This window comes from Amblyraja radiata, chromosome 7 (genome assembly GCF_010909765.2).
Source record: "Amblyraja radiata isolate CabotCenter1 chromosome 7, sAmbRad1.1.pri, whole genome shotgun sequence".
Classification (NCBI taxonomy): Eukaryota; Metazoa; Chordata; class Chondrichthyes; order Rajiformes; family Rajidae; genus Amblyraja; species Amblyraja radiata.
This window is the reverse complement of record NC_045962.1, coordinates 74726014-74743425: the sequence shown is the minus strand read 5'-3', so window position 1 is coordinate 74743425 and position 17412 is coordinate 74726014. Positions and strand designations below refer to the sequence as shown.

The 17412-nt window shown below is 42.4% G+C and overlaps 1 protein-coding gene across 7 annotated transcripts in view; it reads right to left on the bottom strand.

Annotated features, from left to right (window-relative positions):
• tfcp2l1 (transcription factor CP2 like 1) overlaps window positions 1-17412 on the bottom strand; it is a 45754-nt gene that overhangs the window by 24009 nt on the left and 4333 nt on the right. For 2 of the 7 annotated variants that reach the window (XM_033024818.1, XM_033024814.1), the window contains exons 2-7: window positions 14576-14727; window positions 7410-7486; window positions 5121-5226; window positions 4519-4625; window positions 2301-2453; window positions 1008-1118 (exon numbers count right to left, since the gene is read on the bottom strand). In XM_033024818.1, coding sequence (XP_032880709.1) covers window positions 1008-1118; window positions 2301-2453; window positions 4519-4625; window positions 5121-5226; window positions 7410-7486; window positions 14576-14727 — 706 coding nt within the window. Of the gene's footprint in view, window positions 1-1007; window positions 1119-2300; window positions 2454-4518; window positions 4626-5120; window positions 5227-7409; window positions 7487-8094; window positions 8280-13364; window positions 13768-14327; window positions 14496-14575; window positions 14728-17412 lie in introns of those variants that run through there. The other 5 variants (XM_033024820.1, XM_033024817.1, XM_033024816.1 and 2 more) reach the window with 5 other exon arrangements.

Genomic DNA, 17412 nt, shown 5'->3' with positions numbered 1-17412 from the left:
TATTTTTCTGGGCATTTGGGGCACAAATCTACCGCAATGTGAACGTTCTAAACCAGCACGTTCCACAGGATCCCACTCGAAAGCTGATTTAAATGGCCGTTAATTTACAGCAATTGGACACTAAATTCCTTCCATTTGGCCTATAAATTAATGTAAATGAGCTTTAAATATCATGTTTTATTGTGAATTCTTTGTGAATGTTATTTGGACACTTAGGCTATTTAAAAATGTTAATCTTTTATTAAGAAATGGATAGATGTTTAGATCTAGTAATTGAAGTTTGGAATTAGCTACAATTGGGTAACTAACTAATTATATGCTTTAATTTCAGGTCATCCAAGTAAGATTGTTTTATATTTGTTTCAGAATGCTTCAATCTATGATAACTGAAAATTTCATTCAGTTCTCTTAATTTTTAAGAAAGTTATGGGCTTTTGACTGTCCACGATCACAGCTTTTTTGTTATGTCCATAGAAAATCAATAGGGAACAAGTTGCTAATTTCCGAGTATGAAAATGGCCATAACTTTTCTAATACTTGAGATATGAAAGTGAATTAGGTGTCAAATTAAACTTCTTTTTATGCTTTATCTGATGGGATAAATTGCAGACTTGATTTTTAAAATCTCAAAATTTTGTAACATTGCTAAAAAGAGCGCCCTTTAATTCTGAGGCTATGACCTCTGGTTCTAGACTCTCTCACCAGTGGAAACATCATTTCCACATCCACTCTATCTATGCCTTTCATTATTCTGTAAGTTTCAATGTTCCCCCTCAGCCTTCTAAACTCCAGCGAGTAGAGGCCCAGTGCTGTCAAACGCTCATCATATGCTAACCCACACATTCATGGAATCATTCTTCTTTAAGATGAGAGGGACAAAAAGGAGAACCAAAGAGTAAATGTTTCCCACACAAGGGACAGTAATGATCTGAAATGAGCTGTCAGAGCAGTTGGCATAAGCAGGCATAATTACAATCATTTGAAGACATTGGCAAGAAAGATCTGACCTCTGCAAGGACTGTCATTTCGAATGACTGTCGATACTTTTCTCTCTCTTGGATTGTACGTTTTTCCATCTTTTCCCGATCGGTTTTCTGTTTTCGATCTGCTCCCTTAGGCTTTAAAAACATACATGTCCTTTACAACCAATGTAAAAACAAAGAACTACAGATGCTAGTTAATACACAGAAGGAGACAAACTACTGGAGTAACTCAACAGGTCAGGCAGCATTTCTGGAGAACATGGGTAGGTGATGTTTTGGGTAGAGTCCCTTCTTCAGACTGATTGTTGAGGGTGGGGGAGGGGGGGGGGGGGGGAGGGGCAATCAGTGTTAAGAAGGGTCTCAACCCGAAACGTCACCTATTCATGTTCTCCAGAGATGCTGCCTGACCTGCTGAGTTAATCCAGTAGTTTGTCTCCTTCTGTGTATTAACTAGCATCTGTAGTTCTTTGACCATTACAACTAATTCGGATTTTGAAAAAGAAAATGGTCAAACTCAAATCATTTCTACACACGGAGCAAACATTGAATCATGCACCAGCTTCACACTAAACTAAAAATAACGTACGTATTTTCAGGAATTTTGTTTTAAAATGGATTGAAAGAACACAGTGGGGAATATCAGACTCAGTAATAAGAAAGGGAGATAAGGTAAATTTATCAAAAGGGTGACCTAATGAGTTGAGCAAATGTTTGTTAAATACACAGGTCCGGAAGAAGTTTCATTTTAGTTGCTAAATGGCCTCCAAAGCTAACCACACTCCTCTCCAGAATCCGTCTTCCCCCTTCATTCTGTTCCACTGAAGTACCAGAATATCAGGTGGAGAAATAGCCAATGGTCAATACTCTAACAATTTTTCAGCGGAAGTTATTTTTTTTTTCCACCTTATGACTTAAATAACAGATATACTTAGGCTTAACAAAGAAGTGATGTTTACCACAATAGACAATTGTCCCAACAATTGAAGTGCAGCTGCCCTTGAACCTGCTGTGAAACTTCTGAAGTGTATTTTGGGGGCAGGCAGAGGGAGTTGTACCTTAGTTATAGAGTTTTATAGAGTGGAAACAGGCTCTTCGGCCCAACTTGCCCATGCCGGCCAACATGTCCCATCTCACTAGTTCTAGCAGATACAGCGACAGTGGGAAATAGTGACAGCATACAAGAGTTCATTACAGAATGAAAAAGAGGAACATGTTTATCCTTTCATTTAAAAACTGTTTTCTGGTCATCAGCCTGTTCTGATACTACTTTGCCACAATCACAATTCGCTCTATCGGCAGTATATTCACAGCCCATACCTTGAATACTTTGATTTGGCAGCTTGCAGAGTGGAGGTGCTCTGTATATTCACCATGCTCATTTTGTCTGAAGGTGTCAATCTGAATTATGAATGGAACTCCTTTCTCCCCACCATGCTTCCTGGGGGTAAACTCAGTACTGATGCAATGGACCTAAAATAAATAGTTAAAACACTTGCAAACGTCCATGCGTTGGCGCGGCCACAAATTATAAACTGTATTCTTCTCTGCACCTGCTTTCAGATCAGGCATGTGCCGTGAGTAATTACTCAGGGTAGGCAGTAGGCATGCGCAGATTGTTCTCTCCGTAAGCTGTCAGTCGACGTTTATAAAGTCTACAAAAGCCAAATCTCTTAATAAAGTACCGTATTTCCCGGCAATGAAAATGCATCCCCATTTTGAGTTGCTAAATTTTGAAAGAAGGCTGGTGGGACGTAGAATCTCTCACGCTTAAAAAAATAAAAAGGAAGAAAGAAAATTGCCCAAGGCTTCCAAATCTCCTCCATTCTGAATTACTGAATTACAGGTGGAGAGATGGTGGGGAAAAACGGGAGCACATCGGGGAAAGTTGAATCAGTTGTGATCTTATTGAATGACAATACTTGTCCAAGGGACCAATTGGGGGGAGAGTTCCTTTCACAGCGTGTGGGGAGTCTGGCCAGGGGTAAAGTTGTGGGGAGGGCAGGAGAATTGAGAAGGAGGGGGTCGGGGATCATGTCAGTATCTCACTTACTCCAGGTGCGGAGCCACCGCATCGTGGCCGGGGAGTGAAGCAGCTCGGGTGGCTGCGAGCGGCCTCGGGACCGGACAGCGGAACTGGCCGCCACCTCAGCGCCTTCTGCCGGCCCGCTCACCTCTGGCAGTGCTCTCCGTCTGAACATCGCTCATGTCAGCCGCTTCCCGCAAATCCTTAAATTCCGACAGCCGAGTAACCTCAATTGGTCCCTTGATCGTGGTGTCGGAATTTAAGGATTTGCGGGAAGTGGCTGACATGAGTGAGGAGAGAGGTTTTCAGACAGAGAGTACTGCCAGAGTTGAGCAGGGGCTGGCAGAGAGAGCTGAGGTGGCGGCCGGTTCCGCTGTTCGGTCCCGGCGGCCGCTCGCAGCCACCCGAGCTACTTCTCTCTCCCCCCCCCCCCCCCCCGGCCACAATGCAGTGACGTTGCGGCAAATGAGCTGCTGGCATGATCCCCGACCACCTCCTTCTCAACGCTCCTGCCCTCCCCGCAACTTTACCCACACGCTGTGAAAGGAACTCTCCCCCCCTCAGCGGCGCTGTCCTTTTACAGCCGCTTCCCATCAGCTGCCAGTAATGAGGGATAGACTTGGCTATCCCTCAGTACAACAACATTGTTCTTGATGTTGCTGCACTGAGGGATAGCCAAGTCTATCTTTCTTGGCAAACAACCTTCCAACTTCGGCTTCCAAGAGACATGTAAATTTTCGTGCCTTATTTTTGGGTTAAAAAAAAAAAAAAAAATAGCGTCTTCATTGCCGGGAAATACGGTATTTAAAAACATATAGCACCAAGAAACTTACTTACCACATCATTTGTACATGAACTCTATTCTTCTCTCTTTGTTTCTTAAGATACTCTTAAGATAATGGCAATCCATGCTTGAAAAACCCGCCAAGAAACTTGCACTGCGCAAGCGCAGTACTGCAAAGGCAGAATTTCTGCTGCCTTCAGTACCCTGGAGATTGACAGCTTGAAGCAGCGTCTACGGCACAGCAGCTGCACAGACCTTCGCATGTTACATGTGCTGCGGATGAAAGGCACGGAGAATTATGCCTACCTAAGAGATCGATCTCTTAGCTCGGCATTATTCTCCCATGCCTCTACTATTTATATTTAATAATTACAATTTAATTATTTTAGTCAGGGTAGGCTACCCTGACGGCACGTGCCTGTTTCAGATACACCGGTCAAAAGTGAGAAAGATTAACCTGCACCTTAAACGCAGAGATGATCGTGTTTGAAAAGGAAGTAAGATAATGGATGGCAGAGAGAACAAATAATGAAAGGTTCAAAGGTCACATGTGAGGACAAGCAAATTAGCAGCACTACGAGCTTGGAACTGGAGGGCGAAGACTTTATAATTAAATCTCACGCAACGTGATAGATCTTCATATCCATCCCCAGCCAACCATCTTGCACCAGCACTTTGCATAGCATTAGAAGCCACCGTGCATGACGGCAGAGAGGCAGTCACTTTACCTGAACAAAGACAGAAGTCCTTTTGATGGGATCCCAGAGAAACTCAACACAATTTAGCTGCAATGGATTTGTTCGAGGTTCCAGGATGCCAACCGACAGAGGCAAGTCTGTGAAAAGTTCTCTTTTACAATAGATTCAAGATTTATTTTGCAGCACTATTTAACTTCATGTATGACTCGACTTCTTTAGCCAAATTAAGACCAACTCATGCAAAACTAAGACCTACGGAAGGAGTGGGGCCAGAAGGAATTTAAGATGCCAAATTATATAGCTTGCCAACTAAAATGCCCCAACTAAGTTCATCTCATTTTCCCCTCTCATTTGTGGTCCATGTCCCTCTCAACCTTTCCTATCCATGTACCCATTAGGCAGCAAGGTTGCAGAACTATTCCCCCTGGGCCTTAGTCCATATCTTTATTATCAGATAAAATCCAGAGCTTCAAATGTCTGAATGTGGTGTGGGCGTTGTATTATCAAACTGTCGTGGTAAGGTTACTTCTAGTGATGGAGGGCAAACAATTAGATGTGACCTGTCCTCAACTCCCTGCAGCAGTGGGCCCACAGGCTATACATGAAGCAATGCAACAGGTAGTGCTGCTCACCCAGGCCAAGAATGCGATCTCCGGGACGATTCCAACGCCAACCTTCCAGCTGCTGGTGCTCGGTGTATTGCAGGCGCCGGTCATGGAAAACCACACGGATAATGCTCTGGAAGACAACAGTTGATTAACTGGGAATTATAAGGTAGAACCAGGAATGGGCACTGGGCAGAATGCCCAGTCTTTAATCTATAAAGCACAGGAACAGTCTGGTCTGGTACTTCACATTACTCAGTGCTGGGTGGAAAGTGGGAGATAGATGGTGGTAAACTTGTCTGTCTATTTGAAAATAATTACCTTAATTCAACTGAGTAGAAGCAAGGACAAGCAACTGGAATTATCTGCATAGGTATTTAGGAATGGACCATAAGCATATGTCCCTCCTTTAAATTTAACAGTCATAGAGCAGGGAAACAAGCCTTTTGACCCAACCGTCCAAGGTGCCTATCGAAACATATCCGACCATGCCCATATTTAGCCCATATCTCTCGAAACCTTTCCTATCCATGTATCAGTCCAAATGTCTTATACATGCCATTATCCTACCCACCTCAAATACCTCCTCTGGCAGCTCATTCCATATACCTACCACCCGCTGAAAAGTTGCCACATCAGGTTCCTATTAAATCTTTCCCCCTCACATTAAAATAAACACACACACACACACAGTTTCTACCCTACTCGGGTTGAATGCACAGTCTTTTATCCAGACATCTGAAAACAGGGAATATAGGATACAAATAATCAAAGTCCATTAACAGGAAAAATGCATGGAAAATTACAAGAATTGGAGCACGTCACTGCAGAGCTGATAGGAAGAAGGAACAACAGTCAGTCATTCGGGGCCATCAGCCTGCTCTACCATTCAACAAGATCGTGGTTGACCTTCTACCACAACCCTATTTTCCTGCCCTATCCCCACAAACCCTCAATTCCTCCAATTTTCAGAAACCCATTGATTGAACCAGATGACTGACCTTCTGCAACTTTCGGTCATTGAGATTTTGAAGGATTCCCCAGCCGAGGAGTGAAAAAACTGTCCGACTGGTGGAAACATTCCCCGTATCTCCTCTTAAGCTTTAAAGAATTGCTTACATTTCAATTTCCCCTCTCATTGTTTAAAATACTGGAGGCCATGCCTACTCAATGTCTCCTGATTTGATGATCCAACTATCTCAGAATAAGTGAGGATGTAAGATCACACGGATAAGGAGGAGGCACCAGAACGGTGTACTGTTTATTAATATTCAATAATGACTTCTCTGATGAACTCAGTAATGAAGTACATATGATATGCATGGGCATAGTACAAGGGCCTTTGACTCCTAGGTTAATACTTTGGGGGAAGTGGAAGAGTGATCAGGGTGGGGCACAACATCTCAACAATTTAACAGTAATAGTTGAATTGCCGTTCAAAGACAAAATACAAAAACAGACCTGTGATCAATGTTAAATGAGAAGCAAATGTAATCCCACACAACCCAGTCTCAGGATTATGCAAATGACGCATGCTACCCTGGTTGATCACCCAGACATTCCACATAGAACCATACATCACAGGAACATGCCCTTTGACCCAAGTGCCTTACAGGTTAAACTAATCTCTTCTGCCTGCATGTGATCCATATACCTCTATTTTCCTGCATATCCACGAGCCCATCTAAAAGCCACAATCATGTTAGACAATAGACAACAGGTGCAGGCCATTCGACCCCTCGAGCCAGCACCGCCATTCAATGTGATCATGGCTGATCATCCACAATCAGTACCCCATTCCTGCCTTCTTCCCATATCCCTTGACTCCGCTATCTTTAAGAGTTCTGTCCAGCTCACTCTTGAAAGCATCCAGCGAACCAGCCTCCACCACCCTCCGAGGTAGAGAATTCTACAGACTCACAACTCTCTATGTGAAAAGGTTTTTCCTCATCTCGGTTCTAAATGGCTTACTTCTTATTCTTAAACTGTGGCCCCTGGTTCTGGACTCCCCCAACATCGGGAATATCTTTCCTGCCTCTAGCATGTCCAAACCCTTAATAATTTTATATGCCGTCATCACCCCTGGTAGTGCCACACCCATGACTCGGTTAAACAAAAACAAAACTTGCCCTGCACAGCTCCTATTAATTTTTCCCCTCTCACCTGAAAGCGATGCCCACTAGTCATCCTGGGGAAAAAGGTTTGACCTTCTACGCTCTGTATGCCCTCAATTTTATACACCTATCAAGTCTCCCCTCAGCCTCAGACAGTCCAGAGAAAACAATCCAACTTTCCAGGCACGGGAAAATTTCTTACCTTTACATATTTCCCAATTATTTCTTGACAGTCTTCCAGTTTTTTGTTGGCAACCATACTGATTTCATAGGATTGGCCTGGTTAATAAGAAAGCAAAATGTTGGTGCACCTTACCCTTCAAGTAGAAATGAATTCATTCAATCAGTCCAACAATTCAACTTAGTTAAACATTAAATCCACTATTTTCTTAAATTAATCAATTCAAATTAAATTCAACTTTATTGAGTGTACAGACAACTTTGTGTTATCAGCAGCAAACACTTATTTTCATTGTACAGATCTTTAACGTATTTCGCACATTCCAGATAATCCCCAAACCAATTTAGACGGAATGTTGCAGCACGGGTCTCACTCTCACCCGGAAGAGACTCCACATTCAAGTTAGGTAATTTACCTTTTGGGGGATTGGGGTTCATCCTAACCATTTTTGTGCCTAACAAGCACTCTAACAAAAACATTCCCATAAATATATATTATCCAATATCTGTAACTCATCTAAAAGTTCTTACACACCTTTTCTGCAGTAACCTGCTTGTTGGATTCAACTCAGATTCATATATACTAGCCAACTCTTTACAATATCGCCTTACAGTCTAGACTATTACATGACAAGACAACACTTTTAATTTTATTTTTCAAGACAAATTAACGTTACATATACATTATGCATTTTACGCACACTCACCCTCAAAATTCAAGTAAGTCCATAATTCGTCAATTACCCTTTACAAGAACGTCTTTTGGTAGTTGTTCGAACTGAGGGGGTCTTGGAACCAAGAGTTCTTACAGCTGCCCGACAAATGCAGCTTCTTTTCATCCTCCTGCATAATTCTTTATTCACTTCAGGAAGGGTTGGCTGCTCCCAGATTTCTTGTTTGGTTTTAAAAAACAAAACACTTTCGAAAGTCCTCATTGTTGTTTCATCCCTCCTGACACTTAACCCAGGAGCTATCAACATTGAACATTTCTGTTAACTGTATGTTCTGGGAGAAGGGGTCCCCAGACAAACCCAATAGTGCTTCAATGTGTTTATATCCAATTGTCAACAGGTGTCACAGATTGGGAACCATGCAGACAACAGAAACATTTGGCATGTCCGATCGAAACAGTACCATTTTTTAAATAATCAAACAACCAGTTATCTTCAATTAAAAGAGTAATGCTGCTAATTAAGTAAAAGTAAAATAACCAGCTAATTAATTCAAAGACATTTCTGATTACCATTCATTGCAAACTTTACACTTTGCTGTAAACAGATTACTGAATATATACAAAACAAATGATTTAATTGTTTAAAACTAAACATTACACTGGGCAGCAGTGAGAGATTTTCATTTACTTAGCTGCAATGCCTCAACATTTCTCATTGGTATTATAAACTAAATGCAGGTTAGACCTGAGGCAATGTATTAACTTCATTTAAACTCTCTAATGACCGAACAAGCAATGACCCTTTTGATGTAAACTCGTCCTAGGATGGGAGAAGGGGAAGGAGAGTAAACAGCCAGAGGTCGTGGTCCATATCAATACCAATGACATGGGTAGAAAGAGGAATGAGGTCCTGTAGGGTAATGATCCGGTGACCAGTTCAAATCCCAACACCGCAGTGAGGGAATTTAAATTCAGTTAATTAAATAAATAAATCTGCAATTGAAAAAAAAACTCATATCAGTAATAATGACCACAAAATGTCTGGACTGTCACAAAAATCCACCTGGTTCGTTAATGTCCACGAGGAAGGAAATTTGTTATTCAGACCAGTCTGATTAGACATCATTCTGGTCCTGAAACTGGTTTATTGTCAATGTGTACTGAGATAGTGATAAACTTTGTTTTACATGCTGCCCAAGCAGATCATACCACACAAGTACATCAAGTAATGCAAAAGAGAAAATGAACAGAATGCAAAATAGTGTTGTAGCTACAGAGAAAATACAGATTTAAAAAGTGCAGGGTGGATTGAAAGATCAGGAATTCGTCACTGGCATACGAGAGGATTAGCGCCCCAATGAGGTTGGGACTAATGTATTGATGTGGACAGATTTTCAGCTACCTTCAAGAAAGATTTAGATTGCAGATAAGTGCGAGGTGGTGCATTTTGAGAAGTCTAACCAGAGCAGGTCCTTCGCAGTGAATGGCAAAGCTCTGGGGAGTGTTACAGAGCAGAGGGGTCTATGAGTGCAGGTACATAGCTCCTTGAGTGGCGTCACAGGTAAATAGGGTGGTCAAGAAGGCTTTTGGCACGTTGGCCTTCATCATTCAGGGTAATGAGTATAGAAGTTGGAATGTTATGTTACAAGGCATTGGTGAGGCCACATTTGTAGTATTGTGTTCAGCTTTGCTCATTCTGTTACAGGAAAGATGTTGTTAAGCTGGAAAGAAAGCAGAGAATATTTACGAGGATGTTGCCAGGACTCGAGCTATAGGGAGAGGTTGGGCAGGCTGGGATTTTATTCCCTGGAGAGTAGGAGGATGAGGGGTGATCTTACAGAAGGCAATAGATAGATGCACAGAGTCTTTTACCCAGAGTAGGGGAATCAAGAACCAGAGCACATAGGTTTAAGGTGAGAGAAGAAAGATTTAATAGTACTCGAGGAGCAACTTTATCACCCAGTGGGTGGTGGGTATATGAATGAGTTGCCAGAGGTAGTAGTTAAGGCAGGTACTATAACCACATTTAAAATACATTTGGACAGGTACATGGATATGAAAGGTACACAAGGATATGTGCCAAATGAAGGGAGGCGGGACGATTGCAGGTGGGGCATTTTCGGATGGTGGGGGCACGTTGGGCCGAAAGGCTTGTTTCCACGCTGTAGACTATTAATGACGTGGGATAATAGGGACCACTGCAGAGATTGTGAAGGAAATGGGTCAAAGCAGTGAATTAGTATACAAGCTTGTAAAGTTTGGACAAGCTCAGCAAAGAGTAGGAGTAAACGGGTCCTTTTCAGAATGGCAGGCAGTGACTAGTGGGGTACCGCAAGGCTCAGTGCTGGGACCCCAGCTATTTACAATATATATTAATGATTTGGACAAGGGAATTGAATGCAACATCTCCAAGTTTGCGGATGACACTAAGCTGGGGGGCAGTGTTAGCTGTGAGGAGGATGCTAGGAGGCTGCAAGGTGGATAGGCTGGGTGAGTGGGCAAATGCATGGCAGATGCAGTATAATGTGGATAAATGTGAGGTTATCCACTTTGGTGGCAAAAACAGGAAAGTAGATTATTATCTAAATGGTGGCCGATTAGGAAAAGGGGAGATGCAACGAGACCTGGGTGTCATGGTACACCAGTCATTGAAAGTAGGCATGCAGGTGCAGCAGGCAGTGAAGAAAGCGAATGGTATGTTAGCATTCATAGCAAAAGGATTTGAGTATAGGAGCAGGGAGGTTCTACTGCAGTTGTACAGGGTCTTGGTGAGACCACACCTGGAGTATTGCGTACAGTTTTGGTCTCCAAATCTGAGGAAGGACATTATTGCCATAGAGGGAGTGCAGATAAGGTTCACCAGACTGATTCCTGGGATGTCAGGACTTTCATATGAAGAAAGACTGGATAGACTCGGCTTGTACTCGCTAGAATTTAGGAGATTGAGGGGGGATCTTATAGAAACTTACAAAATTCTTAAGGGAATGAACAGGCTAGATGCAGGAAGATTGTTCTCGATGTTGGGGAAGTCCAGGACAAGGGGTCACACCTTAAGGATAGAGGGGAAATCCTTTAGGACCGAGATGAGGAAAACATTCTTCACACAAAGAGTGGTGAATCTCTGGAACTCTCTGCCACAGAAGGTAGTTGAGGCCAGTTGATTGGCTATATTTAAGAGGGAGTTAGATGCGGCCCTTGTGGCTAAAGGGATCAGGGGGTATGGAGAGAAGGCAGGTACAGGATACTGAGTTGGATGATCAGCCATGATCATATTGAATGGCGGTGCAGGCTCGAAGGGCCTAGTCCTGCACCTATTTTCTATGTTTCTATGAAAGCAAAGCAAGAATTTCATTGTCCTATACAGGGACACATGACAATAAACTAACTTGAACTTGAACTTGAAATGGGTTGGGGGGGGCAAAAAAAAGTAGAAGATGGGCAGGAATGGCAGCCCAATATTATTCATTTCTAGGTTTTCCGGTAGGAAGAATGAGTAAAAGGGAAGAGGGAGGGCAGTGAGGGGAACAGGTGGCCGGTTTGGGCGAAAGCTCTTCCAATGTTATTTTGGTAAACAAGTACAATAGTGAGAAGAGATTATATGATGGGGCATTATGATGTTATGAAAAGACTGAATGACCACAGGTCAGTCAGCCTGAACTCAGTGATACAAAAGCTCCTGGAAATATTTTTTGAGGTCATCATTTAGCAAGACACACATTAAACAGCGGCAGTCTTCAAGGCTGCCAGTCCACAGCTGGAAAGTGGGATGAGCTTTGATGGATACCCACAGACAGGATGGAGAAGGTGGTCTCCTCCTGTGCTATTAACGCCTGTGTTTTTATGTATTCTCAGAATCACACCAACACATACAGCACTTTCTACCAATATTTCAACTGTCAATTACATACACATTTCCCTGGCTCAGGTTAAAGGAGCAGAAAGCACACAAAATAGGGAGCATCTCACCTTGATGCTAATGGGAGTGTTACTGTGTAGGACTTCAATGTATGTGGACTTTCAAAAAGCCTTTGACAAGGTCCCGCACAAGCGATTAGTGTATAAAATTAGAGCACAAGGTATTGAGGGTCAGGTATTGACATGGATAGCGAACCGATTGGCAGACAGGATTCAAAGAGTAGGAATTAACGGGTCACAAAGCTGGGTGGCAGTGTGTGCTGTGAGGAGCATGCTGAGGCTGCAGGGTGACTTGGATAGGTTGGGTGAGTGGGCAGATGAATGGCAGATGCAGTATAATGTGGATAAATGTGAGGTTATCCACTTTGGTGGCAAGAACAAGGCAGCAGTTTATTATCCGAATGGTGTCAGATTAGGAAAAGGGGAGGTGCACCGAGACCTGGGTGTCCTTGTATATCAGTCACTGAAAGTAAGCATGCAGGTACAGCTGGCAGTGAAAAAAGCAAATTACATGTCGGCCTTCATAGTGAGAGTATTGGAGTAAGGAGGTCCTACTGCAGTTATACAGGGCCCTGGTGAGAACACACTTGGAGTATTGTGTGCAGTTTTGGTCTTATATTTGAGGAAGGACATTCTTGCTATTGAGGGAGTGCAGTGTAGGTTCACCAGGTTAATTCCTGGAATGGCGGGACTAACATATGATGAAAGAATGGATCGACTGGGCTTGTATTTTCTGGAATTTAGAAGGATTAGATGGGATCTTATAGAAACATATAAATCTCTTAAGGGATTGGACAGGATAGATGCAGGAAAAATGTTCCCGATGTTGGGTGAGTCCAGAATGAGGGATCAAAAATAAGGGGTAGGCCATTTAGGACTGAGATGAGGAAAAAATATTTCACACAGAGTTGTGAATCTGTGGAATTCTCTGCCGCAGAAGGCAGTGAAGGCCAATTCACTACATGTTTTCAAGAGACAGTTAAATATAGCTCTTAGCACTAATGGAATCAAGGGGAAAAAACAGGAAAAGGGTACTGATTTTGGATCATATTGAATGGCCTGAAGGGCCGAATGGCCTACTCCTGCACCTATTTTCTATGTTTCTATAAAGAGAAGGGTCACATACAAAATGTTTGAAGCGGATAATGCAAGATCTCACAAATGATACAATATCAGGAGGATGTGCAAACAGAACAATTAGGGCAGAAATTCAGCCTCTATTAGATGTGCTAAACAGTAGGTCTGCTGCACTCCACTGAAGTCAGTGGAAATGAACTTCAGAGGCAGAGTTCAATGTGCAGATGTAACTGCATTGCATGTTTAGCATGTAAAATAGTGGATGAATTAATAGCCCTATAGCTAAAGTTTAAATTTCATATGTAACCTCACCTGGAACCTCTGCAGTCTTCATTTGTTGGATCTACGGTGCCTGAAGCTCGCTACCTCGTTAATCAGCCCGCATTTCACGCAACAATTTTTTAGTTTCAGCTCCTCCTTGTCTAAGAATTTCACTGAGGTTACCCTCCAAGGTAATGTCAGCTGTTGCCATGTGCATCAAGGGTAGCGTAGGGGCAATGCAACTCTGCGCAAGTTACAAGTGGGTTCAAATGCAGAGAAGTCCAAAAGTAATATTCGCTTCAATCTTCAGGATACCATTGCTCAATGCAGAGGAATGATATTGGTGCACTCAGTTCAAAGTTCATTGGGGTTAAACCTCAAAGGATTGTCCAAAGCAAAGCGTTTTACCTCTAGTTTCAGATACATTTTAGGTCACAGAATGACATGGAGGCGTCTGCAGAAAGACACAACATATATACCTCAGTAAAACCCGCCCACAATTTGCCTTTCATTCGCACTTCTCGCCTGATTGATGCTGGAACTGAATTTCCAAACATCAACGTTTTATTGCTATCCTGGCTATTTTTTGGGGCGCAATTATAGATGCTGTTCCTTGGCAAACTCTTTGTCTATGAACAGCGCTGCGTCTGTTGACCTCTGACAACCTGCCAAGTTCCACATACATTCACTTTCCAGATTGGCTCACAGTTCATAATTCAGGAAAGATACCCTTCCTGGATTTTATAATTCAATTTGCTTCGGCTGCTAAGCTGTCGAGGAATTTGAAAGACTGCACCCAACACCATTCAATCACCCCCTTCGAAATTGGAGACCACAACCCAGATACTATTCTCCGGAACAAACCCTCACAATCCCACCCCAAACTCCTTTCCCTCCGAACATTTCACTGCCAAACCAAATCACATGTTCCCAGTGGAGAGACTTAACAATAACAGATGGCTCTTCATTTTGGGAACACAAGACTTAATTATCAAAAGACACTTCATACATTACCCATGTGTTCCGACATGCTCCAACAAAATGGATGTGTCTGCATAGGAACAGACTGAAGACTTTGGGGAAACAGATCACACCCAAAGCTTAGGGGCAGAAGGAAGGAACACCCTCGGAAAAGGAATCTGCAAGCTAAGCATTCCTGTCCACTGCAGGGAAACAATGAGGCTATAGAGAGCCAACATGAAAAGAGAGATGAGGGAGGGGAGGGGGAGAAAAATCAAAAGTAAATGCTCAGTTTTATATACCTTGGTTGAGATAGGTCAGAGCTTCTTCGTGGAGTTTGACAGCAGGAGAGGTGGCTGCACAAAGCCTGTACTGGAATGGGAGCATCTTGGCATCCGTTCCTGGTGAGGGATTTGACTCCTCGTGTTTACAAACAGGCAGTGCAAGGACATCACTGAAACAGAACAAAAACATTAATTAATTGCATCGCAATTGATCGCAGTCAATTAACTACTCAAAGCAATCTATCTAATTTTTCCACATTGTGGTCAACGTACAGGAAAAACAGACTGGTCGAAAATAAAGGTCACTTCATACTTTTGCCACTGATTTCCGTTACTAAAGCTTGCTGCAAAAGGAAGAGAATTTGCATAACTTGCATTTATATAGAAATGCTCACAATTTTAAGATGTCCCAAAATCACTTCATAGCCAACAACTTACTTTTAAATGCTCAAAGTCATATGGCATGAAGCCCAGCTCTTCTATGCCGACCAAGGTGCCCATCCAAGCTGGTCCCATCTACCCACATTTGATCCATAAAATCCTCAACATCGTCTATCCTTGTACCTGTCCAAATTTCAATCAAATGTTGTTAATGTACTTGCCTCAACCACTTCCTCTGGCAGCTCATTCCATATGTGTACCACCCACTGTGGGCAAAAACCCTCTGCAATATGGTAAAAGAGGTAGACAACATGCACATAACCAGCTCCCATAATCAGCAGGGTTTGCGCATGAGCTATATACACCTAGAGGTAATGAATCCCAGATTTGAGACCTTCCTTGATTTAGGGTAGTGATGATGTTAAATTACTTGGAAACAAAGCCAATTGCATTTTACTATCACTGTTGTGATGTAGTCTCTCAGGGAACATTTGCCAGAGTCACTCACAACAATAACTCAGCTATTCTTGACATGTATAGAATAAGAACTAAAAAAAACACTGGATACAGAAAACGTACTCTCAGGCTCGTCACATTCTCAATTTGCTTGCAATGGAAATGGTTGAATGAACAAAGACTTATGTAGGCTAAAGACTGGTATAGACCTATCAGATTCACCAAGTTCTGAGTAACAAATAAATGCATTATGTGACTCATGGTTCAGACACATAGGTTACATCAGTTGGTCACTTCGGATATTTCCTGCTTTTTTCCCCACAAAGAGCAGCTATGCATTTAAAATACAAGATGATAAACAAGTCAAAGTCTGAAGTAGATTTGATGCACCGAAGCAAAGGCTTCTTAGATTATCAAAGAACAAAAACAAGACAGTAGAAGAGCAGACCAAAGAGCCAATGTCTCACAGTTGCCAATCAGCTGGCCCCTGTGTTATATTTTGAACCTGGGTGTTGAGAAATTGACCTTTGTGCTGGTGTTAGTTGAGATAATCTTCAACTCTCAAACCCAGTACAATTGCATTGCATTAACATGTAGACACAAAAAGCTGGAGTAACTCTGCGGGTCAGACAACAACTCTGGAGAATAGGAAGAGGTGATGTTTCGGATCAAGACCCTTCAGACCCGCTGAGTTACTCCAGCATTTTGTGTCTATCTTCGATTTAAACCAGCATCTGCAATTCCTTCCTGCACACTTATAGGCGTTAACATTTTGAGATTTGCACCAGGTATTAATGATTGAACTACTTTTCTTGGATTACTCAAGGTGAATGAATCAATGTGAAATTTGTAATTGACAATACATCACCTACCTCCTGACACCATTTAGACTCTAATCTGAAATCGAGAATGGCTTTGAAATGTAAAGAGAAAGCGTATAACATACAATAAGTAATGCAATTTAGACAGGAATTATTTCCAATGTTCCCCAAACACTCACCTATCCCTCTACAGGGAATGTAGAATTAAAATGAGGGTGGTAAAATGCTGAGGCTGGTTCAGATAGGAATTATAATTATGACGATGTGCTCCAACATGTCTGAAGATGGAATATATAATAAGAGGCTATACATTCTTCCACAACAAACAGTGAATTTGGATAAACAATGCATGTTTCACAGAATTGGAAACTTGCATATCAGGAAATGGTAGGACTTAGGAATCTCCTTTTCAGCTATATACCCAATGGCTATGTTGCTTCTGACAATAGCGTAAGAATCACAATGGGAAAACAATGTAATTATCTGACAGGAATCAAAATGGATTCAAAGGTTCAAAGGCATTTTATTCTCACATGTGCCAATTAAGGTGCAGTGAAACTCGATTTACCATACAGCCATACTAAAAAAAGCAATAAGACACACAACGACATAAACATCCGCCACAGCAGATTCCCCACATTCCTCACTGTGATCGAAAGCAATAAAGTCTAATCTTGTTTCCTCGTTATTCTCCCGCGGTTGGGGCAGTCGAACCATCCGCAGTTGGGGAGATCGAAGCTCCCGTGTCGGGGCGGTCGAAGCTCCCGCGATCGGGGCGGTCCGAAGCTCCTGCGGCTTGGAGCTCCCGAAGTCGGTCCTTAACCAAGGGACCACGAGCACGACAATGTTAAAGTCCGCAGGCTCCCGTGGTTGGAGCTCCCAAAAGTCGATCCTCAGCAAGAGGCCGCCAACTCCTCGATGTCAGGTCGCAGTGCGTACGGAGTACAATACAGGGGGGGAAACCCACTAAAACATACGTTTAACACATACTAAAAAACAACAAAGAAGAAAAGGACGCGAATACACCCAGTTCTACTGGATCTCTGCCAGTGTCTGTATTAATTCTAATCAAGAAATATTTGCAGTCAGAATTTTAACAAAAATCAGATTTCCTGTATTTGCATTTTTTCTGCCATTTTTAATGAAACTGTTCTCACTCTGAATGGTTAGACATTGTGAAAAACAATAGCTGAATAA